The 19939-nt window shown below is 48.9% G+C and overlaps 2 protein-coding genes across 5 annotated transcripts; both read right to left on the bottom strand.

Moving 5' to 3' along the window:
- Positions 1-1651: 1651 nt before the first annotated feature.
- On the bottom strand, positions 1652-10912 carry LOC134033986 (dual specificity testis-specific protein kinase 2-like). 4 transcript variants are annotated; one of them, XM_062478278.1, is made up of 11 exons: positions 10709-10911; positions 9562-10214; positions 5856-5977; positions 5661-5709; positions 5336-5482; positions 4922-5004; positions 4602-4692; positions 4222-4305; positions 3551-3637; positions 3336-3435; positions 1652-2877 (listed from the first exon to the last, which is right to left on the bottom strand). In XM_062478278.1, exons 2-11 carry the CDS (start codon positions 9739-9741, stop codon positions 1817-1819), a joined length of 2004 nt encoding a protein of 667 aa, XP_062334262.1. In that variant the 5' UTR covers positions 9742-10214; positions 10709-10911; the 3' UTR covers positions 1652-1816. The 4 variants fall into 4 exon arrangements, with proteins under 4 accessions (XP_062334262.1, XP_062334261.1, XP_062334263.1 ...); XM_062478277.1 differs by having other exon boundaries at positions 9562-10148; XM_062478279.1 differs by having other exon boundaries at positions 9562-10119.
- Positions 10913-11783: 871 nt separating this feature from the next.
- On the bottom strand, positions 11784-19162 carry LOC134033990 (fatty-acid amide hydrolase 2-A-like). The gene is made up of 11 exons (XM_062478285.1): positions 18858-19162; positions 18064-18146; positions 17774-17919; positions 17342-17551; positions 17116-17235; positions 16826-16961; positions 16529-16646; positions 14436-14555; positions 14152-14263; positions 13016-13204; positions 11784-12666 (listed from the first exon to the last, which is right to left on the bottom strand). The coding sequence occupies exons 1-11, from the start codon at positions 19044-19046 to the stop codon at positions 12479-12481; spliced, it is 1611 nt and encodes a 536-aa protein (XP_062334269.1). The 5' UTR covers positions 19047-19162; the 3' UTR covers positions 11784-12478.
- Between the last annotated feature and the right edge of the window lie 777 nt (positions 19163-19939).

The following is a 19939-nucleotide window of genomic DNA, read 5'->3' as shown; positions in this document are numbered from 1 at the left end:
GAAGTATGAAGTATCGTTCGTTTATTGCCAATAGGACAGCTCTCAATGGAAAATGTACCAGTGCCGTCTGATTCAAATCAGTATTACAGCAGTGTTTTAAAAAATAATTTACATAACAAACATCTCTTTACAGCTTTCCTTGAGAGCAAGTACAATTTACTGCCAATACGACAGTTTCTTTATATGAGTGAACAGTGCTTTCATGTTTAATTTAATATCTATTTGTCCGAAAATAAGCACTAGTGTCCAAACAAGCAACGTCGACAAACAGTACATGAGCAAAGTCCTAAACTCCGGTAACTAAACTAGGATGTTTTATGGACAAGTGCTCCATAGCTTTTTTTAATCATGGATGTCTATGTTTTACCACACACTGCTCTTTTGAGATACATTACATTATGGGACACCCCGGCCACTTCACTGTCATCATGACATCATCAAAACAGGACAGTACATCAGTTCTTTGGATGGATGCATTTGATGGAAGGATCGTTATAGAACATGCCGCACTAACTTTATCAATAATAAATAGTGACTTTGCCAGCACAGTGGTGTGCGTTTGGCTGAGTCTCAATCCTGCAGTATGTGCATACTACTAAAAACATGGGATGTTAAAGGAGGCAAGCCAGGTTATAAAATAGGATTTAGACACAGCCTGTAAGCCACAGTGTGGTGGTCTGCCTGCCCTGGTAACTTTTCTCTTCTAGAGGAGACAAACACACCAAGCGTTTGGGGTGAACATCGGATCTTCTGCACCAGAAGCAGCAGCCCACAAATAGACTTCAGGTTTTACAACGCATCTTTCATGCAACGTGAGTTTGTGTTTATATGATTAACTTTTCAGAAAGTTACAGAGAATGTTCAAGCAGTTACAAAACCCCCCAAAAGGCTCCATCTTAAAACTTGAAAAGGTCCTTGGCTGCTGCATCTGATCCTTGGGTCCACAAGCAACAAGCAGCCTTTCAAAAGCATAGGTGCAGCGGATCTTAGCAGTATAAAATACAAAGGAAAAATATTAGATTTTGTACACCTCACAATCAACTTAATCAACTTATTGCACAATCTGTCTTCAGTCACACATAAGTACAGGTAAATGACCAGCAAACCATTATTAACATATCAAAACAGGGCATGAGACAAAATGTCCTTTATTAAACGCACACGCACACAGGGTGGAATGATCTGTACAGTAAATAAATAAGCTGGGATAATGCAACGCTTCACATGTTGTTCTTAAGTCACAGACTAAATCAAACACACCCTATAGCATGGTGCCTGAGAGAGGTGGATCTGAGGCAAGATGAACAGGAGAAGCACCTGTTAACTGTCAGTACAAAGTTAGAGCACCCGAGATACTGTAGAAAACTAAAAACGTGAACAAAGTAAAGAAAGTGACTTAGCTACTTGAGCACTGCAAACATGAAGAGCCAGGACCTCTGGATTGTAGAAACGTGACAAGAAGCTGCTTCTCATTTCCCATCCTGCCCCCCCCAGCACTCCCAGCACTTAACCAGTGTCTATACAGTCTCATACACCTCTGACACACACACTCACTCGATAGCCTGTAGCACAGCACACAGGATGGTGGAAAGTTATACCACTCTTTGACACACACACACACACACACACACACACACACACACACACACACACACACACACACACACACACACACACACACACACACACACGGCTAATCGCTGACTTCAGGTAGTAGTATTCATCCCCTTCTCCCTGCAGCCAATCAGAAGCCTCAGCCCGGTGTCTGTTGTCCATGGGTGCCATAGGTCAGCCAGCCCTCCTGGGGGCGCCCTCTCTAAGTCTGAGCCTCGGGCAGAGGCAGGCCAGGCTCGCAGGGCGCAGTGGAAGGCGCCAGGCCCTTGACCCCGCGACACAACAGCCCCTTGGTTGCCGAGGCAGCAGAGACCTCACCGCCGTTAAGGTTCCGGAACAATCTACGGGATGGAACGCGACGAGGGGTAGGCCCCGCCCCTCCTGGGCACAAGGAGGGGAAACTCATACCAATCAGACAGCATCCAGGGCAGGAAATCACATCATCCTGCTCGGGGGCGGAACCAACAGGGGGGTCGGGTAGGGGGGAACAGTAGCCGTTAGCCCCTCTCCCCCAGCCACCTGGCCGTCCAATCACCACTGGCGAGCCGTTGTTGTTGTCCAACAGGGTTGTTGTTGTCCGTGGCAAAGGGGGTAGGCAAGTAGGTCCGTTGGAAACGGCACGGCCCCAGCCGTTGGGTTGTAAGAAAGGAGAGTAGGACGGCGCAAGGAGAGGCCCGCTTGGACCAGGAGGAGCGCCCTCCTGTATGTCAGGGGACCTACTACAGTCCATAGGCTCTGCTAGACACACGCCCTCCTCCTCCTCCTCTTCGAGGCATTCCAGAGACACCATCTCCAGTTCCAGAGGCAGCCCAGAGTCGTCTGCAACATTCGTTCCTCCCCTCCTCTCCTCCTCCGCGTCCTCCTTGCCTCCTTCCTCCACTGCCACGTCCTTCTGCAGCTGGGGGTCTCGCAGCAGGGTGAGGGTGCGGCCCAGCTCGGGGGTGCAGGGCAGGGACTGGCACCTACGGGGGGGTCCCCTCAGTCCCCGGGAGCCTCGGAGGGTGGGGGAGGAGCAGGGGTCCGGGACGGGAGGGGGCAAGGTGAAAGTCAGCGAGATGACGGACTTGCTGGGGGTGTCATACAGCTTGATGCGCCCCCCGTTGAGATCTTGCCGCAAGGAGAAGGGGTTCACGCGAGCCGGCGTCCCCAGCGGAGGCGTTGCCGGGGGCAACATGTCCGACTGGCTCCGCGATAACCGCTGGTCGCCCGTGCGAAAGGGGGAGCTCCGGCGGCGGTAGGGGCTGACGGCGACGGCGACTGGTTCTGAGGGGAGAACATGAGAATTAGAACAACTTTTTGGGGGAACAGGGAAAACATTTTGTTTAGTAACGTTAGAGAACGTGTCCCATCATGATAATCGTCCCTCTTGTGGCTCTTTATCACTCCCCCCCCCCACCCCTCTCTCTGTATCACTCCCCCCCCCACTCCCCCCACCCCTCTCTCTGCATCACTCCCCCCCTCCACTCCCCCCCCACCCCTCTCTCTGCATCACTCCCCCCCTCCACTCCCCTCCCCTCTCTCTGTATCACTCCCCCCCCACCCCTCTCTCTGCATCACTCCCCCCCTCCACCCCCCCCCCCCACTCCTCCCCACCCCTCTCTCTGCATCACTCCCCCCCTCCACTCCCCCCCCCCCCACTCCTCCCCCCCCCTCTCTCTGTATCACTCCCCCCCCCCACCCATCTCTCTGCATCACTTCCTGTTTGGTCTCTGGCCACTTACCCGATGCCGTGGGTTTGTCTCTCTCCTCCTCCTCCCCTCTGTCCATCCCCTCCAGAGTGACAACGATGTCCGAGAACGAGGGACGCCTCTCCGCACTCATCTGACGGGAGGGGAAGAGAGAGAGGGATGAAATGGGATGTGTAAAGGGAAGAAGGTATTATCCAAACGTGTGTGTTTGTGTGTGTGTGTGCCCATCTGTGTGTCGTGTCTCCTACATTGCAGCAGGTGACGGCCAGGCTGAGGAAGGGCAGAGGACAGTCACCGATCATGTTCTCGAAGGCGTCCACGTCCAGACCGAAGTCCTGAGGACAAACAACAGCACTGCTTTAGGCATCTCCGCCATCATCATCATCATCATCACCACCATCATCATCGCCATTATTATCCCCATCTGCTTGACATTGCTGTTGAGCTGGACCGTGCGGCTTTGAAGGAGATCTGTAGCTCTCTTAGCGTTTCCGGTGTTTTATGTATTCCTTTCCACTAAGCAATATATATGGTATTTGCTGCATCCACTATGATTCCACTAGGAGCACTCGTCTCACGACTCTCTCCTGTGCTCGCAGGAAGCGAGCTTGGAGCTGCACTGCAGTGATTAAATATTCAGCTGTTTTCCTTGCAGTCTCTGTGTGATTTTTATGTAATGACGGGAGAAAAGAACTCCAGAAATCTGGGTCAGTGAGCAGAATGAGCTAACTGGAAAATGATTAGTAGAAACTGTGTTAGTCAAAGTTCCATTTGTGGTTAGGATTTGGTTTGAGGTTGGTAAAATGGGGTTACGGGATTAAGGGTCAGAAGACTAGGGACTATCTGGAGCTAGGGTATTTACTGGAATATAAAGACGGGGTTGGGTTAGGGGTCAAGGGTCGGAGTTTCTGTTATTTACCTCTGTGCGAGGCAGGATGTCCGGGTCGGCTTCTATCCGAGCGATGATCTCACACAGGATGATTCCATACGCAAACACGTCCACCTGGGGTTAGAGGTCACAATCAGCCAATCAAACAACAGCAATAGCCGCCTGCCTTTTCCATAGTCAGCGTCCAGACGAAAGTTTACCCAGAATTTCGTGGATTACTGTAAAAGTGCACTCTTCCTCCATCCCTCCCTACATTCCTCCCTTCTTTCCTGCCTCCCTCTCTTCTTTCTTTCCTCCCTCTTTTGCTCCATCCTTTTTATCCCTCCCTCCTTCCTTCCCTCAATCTGTCCATCCATACTGGTGTCCTTTCTTGTCCATCTTATCCCTTCATCCTTTCCGTTGTCACCTACCTTCTGGTTGTAGATCTCTCCTCTCAACACCTCGGGAGCCATCCAGTACGGAGAGCCCACCACTGCCAGCGGCTGCTTCTCCACACCGTCGCTGTGACAACAACACACAGGTCAGTTGCTATGGCAACAAGACACAGGTCAGTCACAGTGACAACCACAAATGGGTCAGTCTCTGAGGCAACAAGACACAGGTCAGCCTTTGGTCACTAGTCTTAACTACCATGGAGTATGAAGGTCGGGCCACTATGACTGACCACTGTGTGACCACCAGACAGTAGTATACATGCTGACAGTCGTTGATCCCATTGACCTGTACTGACCTGTAGTCTGGGATCTTCTCGGCCAGACCAAAGTCCCCCACCACGGCTGTGAACACCCCGTTGTCACAGCGCACCAAGCAGTTCTGGAAGAGGGGTGGAGGGAGGAATGGAGGGAGGGGTGGAGGGAGGAATGGAGAGAGGGGGTGAAGGGAGGAGTGGAGAGAGGGGTGGAGGGAGGAGTGGAGAGAGGGGTGGAGGGAGGAGTGGAGAGAGGGGTGGAGAGAGGGGTGGAGAGAGGGGTGGAGGGAGGAGTGGAGAGAGGGGTGGAGGGAGGGGTTGAAAAGGCAGAGAAGGTCGAAAATAATGGAGGAGAGAGAACAAATAGGATAGAGAAAAAGGAGAAGATAAATGGTTCAATAAAATGGTGACAGGGAAATATGCGGGCTGTGTTCATGAGTGTGTGTGCAACCCTACCTTGGAGGTGAGGTCCCTGTGGAAGATGCCCTTGCTGTGGAGGTACTGCAGACCCCTGGCAATGTTCAGAGACAGCGCCATCCTCACACCCCACGACAGGTACATGTCACTGTCAAGGAGCTGCTCCAGGTTACCCCCGTTAATGTACTGAAAACACAAACACACGATTAGACACACAATTCGACATGCACAAAAACTAGATTTTCAATACAGATTGAAAATCTAGTCTTTCATCCTGTTTTTAATACCTTTTTAAAAAATTCAATTTTTTAAGATTTCGCTGTCTGATTCTACTTGTTTACGGTGGACAGCAAATTAACTGTACCTCTGTTAGAGCATGCAGCTGGCCTTCGTGTACACACACTCCCAGAAACCTTGGAGAACGGAGAGAGAGACAAGGAAGAGAGAAAGAAGATAACAAGAGGTAGAGGAAGAAAAAAAAGAGACACACAGATTGGTGAGCATCTCGTGACTGTGTGCGTGTGTGTAAGCATGAGAGCATGCAGGTGTGTGAGAGTACCTGAGGATGTTGGGGTGGCAGAGTCGGTTCATGAGCTGCACCTCCCTCAGCATGTTGGCCTTATTGCTGGCCAGCGTGTTCATCTTCAGGGCCATCACCTGCCCTGTCATCCTGTGCTGCACCTGCAGGGGGAGACAGAGAGCACACAGACACAGCATTAGGCCATCTGCACACTTGTTCAGTATATATATATGTGTGTGTGTGTGTGTGTGTGTGTGTATTATTTGTGGGACAGTGGATGGGGGTCACAGATAAACACTTCCTGTACATAGACAGTAGAGCATATTTAATACTTCCTGTACATGCAATGAAAATACACTAGAAAATATTTAATACTTCCTGTACATGCAGTGTACAGTAGAGCAGTTTTAATCCATAGCAGGGATTAAAGACCTGATTCCTTCATCATGACAGATGAGCCCAGATGGACTTCCTCTCTAAAACCACGGTTTTATCCAGGGTCTACAGCACCTTTTACATAATGCTCATAATCGTCATTAACATATCCGGGATACAAATATGGGAACAAGAATATTGGGGAATAAGAATATGAATCCCCATTAATATTCAATATTATATATTCATTAGATCACATTCCCATGAGATTGTTAGAGGGCCGCTTGCAGGAGGGTCACCCCCAGCTGTGCTCACCTACCTAGCGGTCTATTGAGGGAGCAGATTTAACCCAACATGAATGCGGATTCACATTAACTCCAGGGATTGAGATGACTTAGGGAGCACAGATGTAGCAGGGCAAGTGGCAGTACTGTAAATGACTGAGTGTGCATGCAAATAAGAGAGGTGAGAAAATCAACACTGCGTCTCAAATCGCATATTTCTTCATTTCACTTTTAGTACGTACTGCAACTGCCCTTACAAAGTATGTACTTTTGCATGCAGTACGTACTGTTGCATGCAGTACGTACTGTTGCATGCAGTACGTACTGTTGCATGCAGGATCCACGCTGTTGTGGATGTCAGGCGTGTATCCTGCTGGCATGAAATGCTGGGCCCATTGACGGGTGGTTGTGTGTTGTTGAAGGAGTCTGGACCTGTGAGAGTGTGTGTGTGTATTAATAGCCTTTCAGCACTAATAGGCTTTCCCATCACTCCTCTTGATCTGCACAAATCCAGTATATCGGCAGTGACATCACAGACCCGAAACACAGTCCCGCTCACACGCACACACTGGGCTACTACAGTCTTGGAGTAAGTAGACCACCAACCCCCCCCCCCCCCCCCTTCCCCCTCAAACACACACACACTATCTCACACAGACACTGACACACACTCACAAAGACACGCACGCACAAGAACAGACCATTCCAAACACATCAGTCACCCTCAAACGTTGTAAACTGCCATCAGACAGGAACAACTCCCACGACTCCTATCACTATGCCAAACAAGCTTCCTGACTGATGAGCTGTCCTCTAAATCAGAGGACATGCAACAACATACAGTGGCGACCGGTCTGTGAGATTGCCCACCGTAACCCCTGGCAGCATCAACTTCCAGTAGAGGCATGGATCAAGGAAGCAGTTGAATTGAGAACATCGACAACAGTGATTCACTGGTGACGTTTTTAAACCCATAAAAAACGACATTAGAAGGCCAGGAGGGGCACAACTCCATATCTTGTTCTTCTTCTTTGACCTCTGAATGAACAATGACTTGACTGAACCAAACAAACGTATCGGAAATGCCCAGTGATAAGCTTCTTTTCAGCGCTCTGGTTTCAGACTTGTAGCCTGGACAGCGGTCTCCGTCAGGACATCACTCATTGTGACTCAGGAGGTGATAATAGCACAATCTTTGGTAGGTCGGGATACCAATATCAGCCTATCAGAGCCAGGATTTGGTTGCGGATGTGTGTGTGTTCTAAGCTGTGCGTGTGTACTAGGTAGTGTGTGTCCTATGAAGACATATCTCCAGACATATCTCCTAGGTTGTGGGTGTCTAGGTTGTGGGTGTGTCTACTAGATTGTTTGATGTGTCTCCTAGGTTACGGATGTGTCTCCTATGTTGTGCATATACTGAGTAAAGTGTTGGCTAAGTTATGTGTTCCAAATTGTATGTGTTGGGTGTGTTTCCTACAGCATGTTGTGTGTGTGTGTGTGTGTGTGTAGGGTGGGTCTGTGTCCTAGGCGTACTAGTTATTGTGTGTAGTAGGTCATGTGCGTGTGTTGTAGGCTGTGCATGTGTAATTGGTAGTGCGTGTGTTCTAGGTAGTGTGTTATCTGGCTTGTGCTAGCCCTGCCTCCTATCTCCTGTGAACATCTGGAGAGCAAACACACAGGGTTAGGCTGTTAGGCTGTCTACAGGACAGTGTTTGAACAGAGCAGAAACAGGCAGGGTCTGTTTAACTAAGTTAGGTGGAGAAGGGAGTTGTAAGCTCAAGGTGTGAGTGTTTCAAGATGATAACAAGGCTGGAATGCTGCTTATTAGACTGCAGACAAAGAATGTAGTCTCTCTCCCTCTCTCTCCCTCTTTCCCTCTTGAGTGGGCAGCTCTGCCTGTTTTATGGTCATGCGTAGGATGGGTAAGATGAGTGGCTTAATGAGAGAGAGAGAGAGAGAGAGAGAGAGAGAGAGAGAGAGAGAGAGAGAGAGAGAGAGAGAGAGAGAGAGAGAGAGATGGGAAAAGGGGCTTGGAGATAGACAAGAAGAGAGGGAGAAAGACAGAGGGTGTGTGTGTGTGTGTGTGTGTGTGCATGTTTGGGTCAGTAACAAGCAATCATGTGGTGACAGGAAAATATAACACCATGGGTAGTTTGCATTTATACTGCAGTCATTGACCTTGTGGCTTGTGGTTTCAAAACACACACACCCACGCACACACACACAGGTGACTTAAATCTACTTAGCCTAGTCAGTGAATGCAACCTGTCCTCCGGTATAATCACACGGTCACCTATGACACACCCGCACATACACACAGTCACAGGACACACACACACACAATTTGAAAAATGCCAACATTGTTGTCAACTGCTCTAAACTTCCTGGGTTGAAACACACAAGCTTTGCCCCTCATACGCAGACAGTCCAATGCCTAATCTATCTTTGTGTGTTTATAATAGTACAGACCACTAACTCCTGTGGTGTTCGGACTCAAGCACATTTACTTAATGGGATAGAGCCTCACACCAAGGATCCTAGGTCTGGGACTGGTAAAGGGGTGTGTGGAGGGGTGTGTGTGTGTGTGTGTGTGTGTGTGTGTGTGTGTGTGTGGAGGGGGGGGTTGTTTATATGGCGGTGTGTATGTGGGGGCATGTGTATGTATGTGTATTTGTGTGTGTGTTGAGGGGGGGGTTGGTATGGCTGTGTGGATGTGAGTGTATTTGTGCGTGTAAGCCTTGCGATGGGTCAACTAAAGATTGGGTTAACGAAGGATGTCCCAGGCTTTATGTGTGGCTGTGAGGGCAGGTTATGAACCTCAGGTCTGCAGGACCTGATGGGTCTAAGGTGTTCTGTGAGAGTGTTGTCATGTTGAATTCCAGATCAATGCTACCATGTTTCATGCCATGTCACACCATCATGCGCTGTTTAAAAACTATGCCTTTAAACTTTTCATAAACACCCGGGTGATCTTATACCCTTAATGTGCAGCATTGAAGGCACATTTAATCACTGCCCTAAAGACCAAGTTGTTGATAACTAGTCAACTGCAGGTCATTGAGAATCACAAAAATCTATACTGTTACCTTGAACACCTCTGAGAAGAAGCCTGAGCCTATCTTCTCGCAGAAGAAGTCGTCGATGCGCGCGAGGCTGGACACAGCACTTCGCAGGGCCCGGTATGATGATGGCCGGATCCGGTTCGGCGCGTGAACGCCATGCAGAGGGATGTCCGCCGCCTCCGCGTCGCCGTTTTCGTGGTCCATGATTACGACACTTTCGGTCGGTGACACGGGCACGTTTAGATGGCAGTCCGGGAGCGCACGGCTCCCATTGCTGAGGTTTTATTAAGGCCCTTCTCTCCCTTTCGCGAGGATATTAATTGGTGAGCGTACACCTGGAGTAGGCTGTCAAGACGCAGTTCCTCTACAAATCAAATAGTAGAATGTATTAAATCCTCCGTCTCTGCCGTCATGCGGAATCCTGCGTCTGGGACGTGAAGAGGCTTGGCTCACTCCGTCATCCCGCTGCTCAACGAGTGATGCTGCGCCGAACGGTACCGCCGTCGTTACGGTGACGGAATAGGGAGGCGGAGGGGGGCGTGCAGCCAGCCGGTGCCTGTTAGTCCTATGGAGGCCTCCGCACTGGAGGAAGGCAAGGCAGAGCTGTCAGACTGGGAAGAAGGAAGTCCAGTTAGAAGCACAGCGCGATACAGTGGCCCATCCTTCACGTGCTCTTTCTAAAGCGTTTGTGTGGGATGTGGGAAAAGATTCCAGATTAAGACACAAAAAACATTCAAATAAAACAGCCGTATTGCAATCCGATAGGGCATAGGCTACATTAAACGTTCCATGTAGGCTATAGTTAAATATTCGCTACACTGTAGAACTTCTACTTAACCACAACCTACATCAGATTCGGTCACTAAAGAGGCACCTTGCTGTGCTAAGCCGTGCCCTCGCCTCGTATCAGCCACACTGTCGAAGAGGCTCCGTAAACGCCGTAAACGTAAATTCTGGCACAGTCATGGGTCTAAATTACAGCTATACTGATGGGTGGGTTATTGCACTGATAGGTTCAATAGCCTAGAGCATTACATTTGACATGCTTCTCTTGCACGTCGGTCGGCTGGTTTCACTGTGCCGTTATTTACCGAGGGGGTAGAATATAGGCATAAATCGCGGGGGGTGACAGCTATCATGGCTGTGTAGACGAAGGCTATTCGACGCTTACCTTTTTTTAAGAGGCAGAGTGAATGTCCTACATAGACATGAGCGATATCCTTCTCCTCCTTTCAAAAACAACAACAGAATTATAAACCGTTACAATCTTGTCGATCTGAGGTAAATCCGCCGTGGAGATCTCGTTCGTTTAAATCTCTACCGGTCGGATCCCCGGTTCTCTAGCCTGGAGTAACTGCTGGCGATATATAGGCTACATCTGATTGGTCGAGGTATTGGCCGAGCCTACGAGACGAACGTGGGTCGCAGTTTCCCAAGGCTGTCTAGGATCAGATGTTCCCCCTGCTAATCTGAACTCAAAGCATTGCTAGGTGAAACACAAGACCGCTCCCAGATCAGTGTTTACAGACGACGTACCCCTACTTCAACGTCAGGCGGAAATGGGTGTGCAATTTTTTCATGATGCTTCAATTTTATGACACGCTTTTACTGACGCTGGCAAGAATGATTAGCAAACAGTTAGGCCCCTATGATAAATATGTCATGTTTTGGCCCTAAGCACATCTGTGTATTCATTTGACAAACTAAAAGTAATTTGCCAACTGCTTTGAATTGGCTGAACAGAATTGCTGTCACTGTTACACTGTCAGGCTACTGATAATATTTTTTTTACTGATTATATACAGCAAGGTGTGACTATTTATCTAATCATCTGTCCTAATTATTGTTTAGCTGCCAGTTCCGCTTCGCCCACTGATCGTCCCACAGACAAGGGACATCATTATTTCACTTCAAGCCGCAACATCAAACATTAAACTAGAATGACTCACAGCAGGGCCAAACTCGTGTAGACTGCCGTGAAAATGTCATCCTTGAACTGCCGCAATGTTTCGCTGTCTTTGTGAAAATACAATGACCTCACTGTTCCTAATTGAGAATGATGAAGTTTATTCCAGATGTGTGTAATATTCGTGATGTAGGCTACTTTTAAATTCTGTCGCCCTCTTGTGGTATCTCTTAGTTTTAGAGAGTCAAGGTGATGGATGACTCAATTGACAACCAAAACTGGATTTGTTTTAGTTTTTAACAGTGTCTTTAACTGGAGGAAATTTCAAAACACTATTAAAGAACATTGTATATATTGTGCAATTTATTTAACATTATATTGTACTGTATATTATAATACTTATATATTGTTACATTATATTGTTCATTAGTTAAACTATGTAACATTCTAAAATATATCACAATAACAGAGGCGTCTAAAATGCGTCATTCGCGTATGTTACAGTAGATAAATGAAAGTGCAGTCACACAACAGCAGCATATCACCCATTGTCAAAAAAGCCTGACCTTCAAAATGCACTTCGAAAAAAGTAAGACATTCGTTAAACTTCTCCTTCCAGGATGTTTCTAGCTCCTCTTCAGTTTAGAGCAGACAGAACTACTAAAACCACAATAGAAATCACACTACAGACTGGACATCAGTTATCCTTTAGACAGGAGGAGCAGAGAAAAGACAGCAGAGCCTCTTTGGACACGTATAGGACACTTAGTGGTGGACTTGTAGACAAGGGGAGTAGACGAGGAAAATGAGGGAGGGCGGGGGGGGGCGGGAGGAGAATATTGTGTGCAAATAGGCTTGTGTATGTTTCAAACTTTTTATCACGTTTAAGTCTGTCTGTTTGTATTCATAGTTTCCTCCTGATATCAGTGTCTGCTATGTGTATATTCGACATATGCCCCAGGATATGGGTGTGTGTGTGTGTGACACAGCTCTATGTGCTCAGGATGTGTGCGTGGGTGTAGATGTTTGTGTGTCTCAGGCGGACGGTGAGGCCTGCGCCGGGTCCCTCCAGCCCCCGAAGGCCTGCTCCAGGTAGACAGCCATGGCCAGGCCTAGATGATCCTGCATCTTCCCCATCACCAGCTGCACCCCCAGTGGGAGGCCCTCTGTGCTCAGCCCCAAGGGGCACTGGGTAACCGGCAGACCCAGGATGTTAAAGATACCTGGGGAGAGGAAGATAGACACAGAGTTGGAGGGAGAAAGAGGGGAAGATAGACAGAGAGGGAGAGAAGATAGAGGAAGAGACAGAGAGAGAAAGAGATTGAGAGGGATGGATGTATAGAGAGACAGCGATGGAGGTAGGGAGAAAGAGGAACGAGAAAGAGAAGGAGAAATGTCACACACACACATCTATGTTAAAGTCACTGTAATCATGCCTTTCCTGACCTGACCTGATTTGCAGTTGAATATAGCCTAGCAGGGCTATCGTAGCTAAGCAAGATGAATGAGAAGTTACAGCTGAACATAGCCCTAGCACAGCTACTGATTTGTCCAGTGTGACCATTCCCAGACCTGTGTAGGAGAAGTTGAAGGGAGTGAAGAGAGGGTGGTGGTGCCGGGGGGCCAGGTGGGGGTGAGAGGGGTAGAGCAGCACCCCATCAGTCCCCAGCAGCTCCTCCAAGTCCTTCTGGAGAGACTCTCTCTGCTGCAGGATGAACTGGCTTGGCTGGGTGGGCTGGAACATCTCCACGGTGGCCAGACCTGAGGGGGGGGGGGGGGTGGAGGTGAGGAGAGGTGGAGATGAGGGGAGGGGGCACAGGTGGATGTAAGGGGGTGGTGATGAGGGAGTGGTGGAGTTGAGGGGTGGTGAAGGGGTGGGATGATGGAGGTGAGGGGGGGTGGGAGGTAGAGGTGAGGAGGGCGGGCGGATAAGGTGAGAGGAGATTGAGGGTAGGAGGGAGATATAATGCATGGGGTGGATAAGAATAGAGGAGTTAAGATTATAGGATTAGAGTGAGACAGGGGCAAGGGTTAGTGTCTCTAGCAGGGTTAGGGTACGTGTGTGAGACAGAAACCCTTTTTAAACAGAGATCCTGCAATATTCCAATATTCAACCAAACGAAGGTGGCATAATGCCACCCAGTGTGTGATTGTAGAAACCCCTTCCAGTTCAACAATGACCCCCCCCATTCTCTGTGCTGACCTTTTATACAAAACAGGCTGTGTAAAATGGGCTATAGACTAGGGAAGCCATTCCCAACCCTTTCCACTTCGCGGCCCACTTGCATAGCTCAAATATTTCTTCGGACCCCCAACAGCACAATACCGTGAATTTAAGTTTTCTTTATTTTTTTGAAAGATCAGTATACATACAAACAGTATACAAAAATTAACGATAACATATGCTAGGGGGGCGTGAATTGAAGTAGGCGTTATGCAAGTTAACTCTGAAATGTCAGTTGGGCTACCGTCAACATGCCAAGCGTAACTATTGCCGTTTCGGTCATGATGAATTAAAGGCAAAATGTTTAATAATTATTTACCAACAGTATATATAAATTTATAATATTTATTCATTTTTCATATTTTAGTTTTAATTGGTTTGGCAGCCCACCTGCATTACCCTCACGGACCTCTAGTGGGCCGTAGCCCACAGGCTGGACTAGTGTTTAGTGTGTTCTCTATCTCTCATTCACACACACACATACCGATGGCTGCCATGGTGTGTTTGGAGAACCCCAGGATCCACTTAGCCATCTCCCAGACAGGCCACACCCTCTTCCCCTGATTGGCCATCAACTCTGCAAACATGATGGGCAGCTAGGAAGAGGAGCAGGGCTGAGGTCAGTACACACACACACACACACATACACACACTCACACCAACACAAGTGTCGATCAACATGCACACACAAACAACAAACACACACATATAACCACGGCCAGGCATTAGCTCAACGAGATAACACACACTTAAAACACCCCCACCCACCTTCCCGTCCTTCCCAGGAGCAGCCATCATGGCTCCCCAGATCTGGAAGGAGTATTTGAGCTGAGGAATCTTCAGATGCTCAACTTTGACCCCCAGGTCCGCCTCCAGACGTTCCACCACCTGGGGAACGCACCACAGAACGCTATCAACACACACTGTGCCTCTCACCACAGAACGCTATCAACACACACTGTGCCTCTCACCACAGAACGCTATCAACACACACACTGTGCCTCTCACCACAGAACGCTATCAACACACACTGTGCCTCTCACCACAGAACGCTATCAACACACACTGTGCCTCTCACCACAGAACGCTATCAACACACACTGTGCCTCTCACCACAGAACGCTATCAACACACACACTGTGCCTCTCACCACAGAACGCTATCAACACACACACTGTGCCTCTCACCACAGAACGCTATCAACACACACACTGTGCCTCTCACCACAGAACGCTATCAACACACACACTGTGCCTCTCACCACAGAACGCTATCAACACACACTGTGCCTCTCACCACAGAACGCTATCAACACACACTGTGCCTCTCACCACAGAACGCTATCAACACACACTGTGCCTCTCACCACAGAACGCTATCAACACACACACTGTGCCTCTCACCACAGAACGCTATCAACACACACTGTGCCTCTCACCACAGAACGCTATCAACACACACTGTGCCTCTCACCACAGAACGCTATCAACACACACACTGTGCCTCTCACCACAGAACGCTATCAACACACACACTGTGCCTCTCACCACAGAACGCTATCAACACACACACTGTGCCTCTCACCACAGAACGCTATCAACACACACACTGTGCCTCTCACCACAGAACGCTATCAACACACACTGTGCCTCTCACCACAGAACGCTATCAACACACACACTGTGCCTCTCACCACAGAACGCTATCAACACACACTGTGCCTCTCACCACAGAACGCTATCAACACACACACTGTGCCTCTCACCACAGAACGCTATCAACACACACACTGTGCCTCTCACCACAGAACGCTATCAACACACACTGTGCCTCTCACCACAGAACGCTATCAACACACACTGTGCCTCTCACCACAGAACGCTATCAACACACACTGTGCCTCTCACCACAGAACGCTATCAACACACACTGTGCCTCTCACCACAGAACGCTATCAACACACACTGTGCCTCTCACCACAGAACGCTATCAACACACACACTGTGCCTCTCACCACAGAACGCTATCAACACACACTGTGCCTCTCACCACAGAACGCTATCAACACACACTGTGCCTCTCACCACAGAACGCTATCAACACACACTGTGCCTCTCACCACAGAACGCTATCAACACACACACTGTGCCTCTCACCACAGAACGCTATCAACACACACACTGTGCCTCTCACCACAGAACGCTATCAACACACACTGTGCCTCTCACCACAGAACGCTATCAACACACACTGTGCCTCTCACCACAGAACGCTATCAACACACACTGTGCCTCTCACCACAGAACGCTATCAACACACACACTGTGCCTCTCACCACAGAACGCTATCAACACACACTGTGCCTCTCACCACAGAACGCTATCAACACACACTGTGCCTCTCACCACAGAACGCTATCAACACACACACTGTGCCTCTCACCACAGAACGCTATCAACACACACTGTGCCTCTCACCACAGAACGCTATCAACACACACACTGTGCCTCTCACCACAGAACGCTATCAACACACACTGTGCCTCTCACCACAGAACGCTATCAACACACACACTGTGCCTCTCACCACAGAACGCTATCAACACACACTGTGCCTCTCACCACAGAACGCTATCAACACACACTGTGCCTCTCACCACAGAACGCTATCAACACACACACTGTGCCTCTCACCACAGAACGCTATCAACACACACTGTGCCTCTCACCACAGAACGCTATCAACACACACTGTGCCTCTCAATACAGCATGCTATCAACACACACACACTCTTTCTTTAAGTGCCCCTAGGACTCTTTAGATGTCTTTATGTCTCTGTCTTGGTTCTCTTTCCTCCTCACCCGGTTCTGAGCCTGGATCAGCTGAGGGTCGACAGGAGACACCAGCGGAGATCCTCCATCGTGAGGAACCGAGAAGAACCGCAGCTTCTTCAGATCCACCTCTGAGGAGAGGTTCAACCTGGAGGTGGAGAGGGAGAGAGAGATGGCGTGGGTGGGGAGGAATGAAGGGTAAGAGCAATAGGAAAAGATGGACAGTGGACAGAGAGAGACAAAGTTGTCTGATAGTGGATCCTGTTGTATCGGTGCTGCTTTGTGGTTCGCCAGCTATTCTCAAGATATCGTTTTGTTGTTGTTTACCTGTCGGCATTAAGGCCCGCCATGACCCGGAGCATGGGCAGCAGGTCCTGGGCGTAACGACACATGGGGCCCGTACACAGGAACCCAGGCTGCAGGCCTGAAGCTGGCGGGAACTGGCCCTCATTGCTCACTACGCCTGCACACACACACAGGCACATACACGCAGGAATACACACACATGCAGGCAAACACATGTAAATACACACACACACACAGACCACATTACTTACTACACCTCCACACACGCGTGCCCCACCACGTCACAGCTCGTCGTGTGTCCACAGACTCACCTGGTGTGGGTTTGTGTCCGAAGATGCCGTTGAAGAAGGCGGGCATGCGGATGCTGCCCCCTACGTCCGACCCCACCCCGATCACTGACCCCCCTCCCCCCAGGATACTGCCCTCCCCTCCTGAGAAGGAGAGGTGGGAGAGGAATATGGTTACTATTCACTGAACTCCATGCAGACTGTACTGCATCAAATGTTATGGACTGGACTCGACTCTGGAGTTACTTACCAGAGCTTCCTCCAGGTATCCTCTCCAGGGCATAGGGGTTGTTGGTGACCCCGTACAGGCGGTTGTGGGACTCTAGCCACATGCACAGCTCGCTGCAGTTGGTCACGCCCAGAGGTATGGCCCCCGCACGCTTCAGCAACGCCACAGGAGGGGCGTCTGTCCCCGAGACCATGCCCCTCCTCGACACCAGCCCCGTGGAGTTGGGCATGCCTGAGGTGTGTGTGTGTGTGTGTGTGTGTGGTGGGGGGACCGACAGTTAGAGAGAGATGAGACAGAGACAAGAGAGACCAAAAAGGAGAGGAGAGAAAAATGAAGAACAGGTGTACAGAGGCAAGGAGAAGGATAAGGGGGGGGGGGGGAGAGAGGAGTATTGAGAAATGGATAGAGGAGGAGAATGGAGACAAGAGGAGAGATAGACATGCAGAGTAGTACCCTGCAGAGTGAAGGCTTCTTTGACTGTAAAGGGGACACCCAAGAGGGGCAGTTTATCCTCCAGCACCTCCTCCCCGGCACCTCCTCCTGTCTCCTCATCCACCAGCCTGTCCACCTGTGCAGCCTCCTGCAGGGCCTGGGAGAACCTGAGGAGGGGGGGGGGGGGGGGGAGGGGAGGGGACACACACACATATGTTCTATTTTCTCTCTCAAATGGTGAAACACAAAGTATCCTTTTCACTACTTCTCCAGCCCACCCCCTTCTCTCACTCACCCCGTCCCTCGCTCACCTGTCCTTGACCATGGCGTTGATGAGAGGGTTGATCTCCTGGATGCGGTCAATGTACGCCTGGACCACCTCCACACTGGTCACCTAGGACCAGGACACACACAGGCTATACATCACTACAGATCTTCAACTACACAAGGTAGACATTACTATCCAATACTATTCAACTACAGAAGGTACCATTTTTATTTGGTATTTTTGTGTTAGATGTGTAAGCGATACATAGTACATTCATTCACTCAGTGCACTGTGATTATTACACTGACGCAAATGGAATAAGCATGTGGTTGAAGAAACACTTGTTCTTGTTGTATGTGACCTTTATACAGCTTTGCTAAATGTGATCCAGATATGGCCCCAAGCCCACCATTGTTCCTGGTTTCTATCCTCTCACACACAGTATGGGTTGAGCTAAGCAGTCCATTCAAAAGCTCTTACACTGACCCTTTATAATAATATCCCTAATACCAGACCTACTGGTCTGTTTCAGAAAACGGACACTCACAGTATAACCATTAAGTGACATAGAGATGAGGAGGAGTATATAATGAGGTTATTAGAGTGGCCTGAACTAATTCATGCACTACAATTCCCATAATTCACTGGGCTACGATCGAATCACCTTCCAGACGGATCTCTTCCCTAAACAAAGCGATAATGTGATACCTTTCTGTGAACATAGATCATAAATGTAATTATCAATGTGTTTGTACTTTTAGAGTGATGGTTTGTGAGATCAAATGCTTTGGCCATATTATCCAGATAGGCGTTTAGACTTTATCGAAGTTCACTCGCCTCTCTCTGTCGTATCATCTGAGCGAGCCGCATCGCAGGGACCCTCAAAAGTGGGTTCGTGATTGGTGGGAGTCTCTTAGAGCCGTCCGGTCCCCCCCGCGGAGCGAAGAGCTGGAAAAAGGCGAACAGCATCCTTACAACCCCGCGCAGCACCCAGGACAGGAACCGTTCAAACCGGGTCAGCGCCATTGTACAGGACGGTCTATTTCAACATCAGCCTTTTCACTGTACAGCCGCGATTCGTGCACCTACCGGAGCAGTTTCTGCTCCCGGCATGCAACGGGGTGCATTGATGATCAGGTTCACCTCTGTCCCCGTTGTATTATGCAGCTATAGGGAGAGGCTATGTGGACTTTAGACTACAATGATGTCACAGATGTAAATAGCTGTTTTCAAAGCACAAATTATTTAAATATCGACATAATTATGTCTGTATATGTCTTCATGCACTTATGTATTGTATGTAGTGTCAAAAGTTAGGTTAATCAAAATCCCTCAAACCTCTATATTTCGCTATCTCAAATTACAAAACTAACGGTTACGCGTACGAAACACTATATCTGCAATACTATCTTTTCATCACAAGAGGACACTAACGGTCCGAAAATCTGTAACTACTTTCAATGTTGATCTAAAGACAATGACACGACAGACTCCCAATAGCCTACCTGCCACAGTTTTAAACCATTGAATAAGCATTCATTTCTTGCATAATAAACAACCGAATACTTCTGTAGCTTTACAAGTGAAGGTGAAATTCAGAATGAGAGGAAGATGTCGCAGGGCAAGCAGGCAAATGTAGTATGAATTTGTCACAGAACCTGTTCATCAACTTCTCCTTCAGCCAGATGTACATTTGCTTGTAACTCGGTAATGTTTCAATAGGTGTAGTACACACTCACCAGTCATGACCATGCTATCATGGCACTTTTGAGGCTCTACTCCCGCTTCCCAGACCATGCCACAACACAGGGGGTATGGTTGCCAGCTGAAATGAAGGATTGGGCTCTTCTTAACCCTGGGATAAGCTAGCCTTGATCCTGTCCTGAAAAACTGTCTCTGTCTGGGAGTGTTATCTTGAT

The sequence above is a fragment of the Osmerus eperlanus genome, chromosome 14, assembly GCF_963692335.1.
Source record: "Osmerus eperlanus chromosome 14, fOsmEpe2.1, whole genome shotgun sequence".
In the NCBI taxonomy this organism is placed as follows: domain Eukaryota; kingdom Metazoa; phylum Chordata; class Actinopteri; order Osmeriformes; family Osmeridae; genus Osmerus; species Osmerus eperlanus.
Note: the sequence above shows the minus strand (reverse complement) of the source record. Positions and strands in the feature narration are given on the sequence as shown.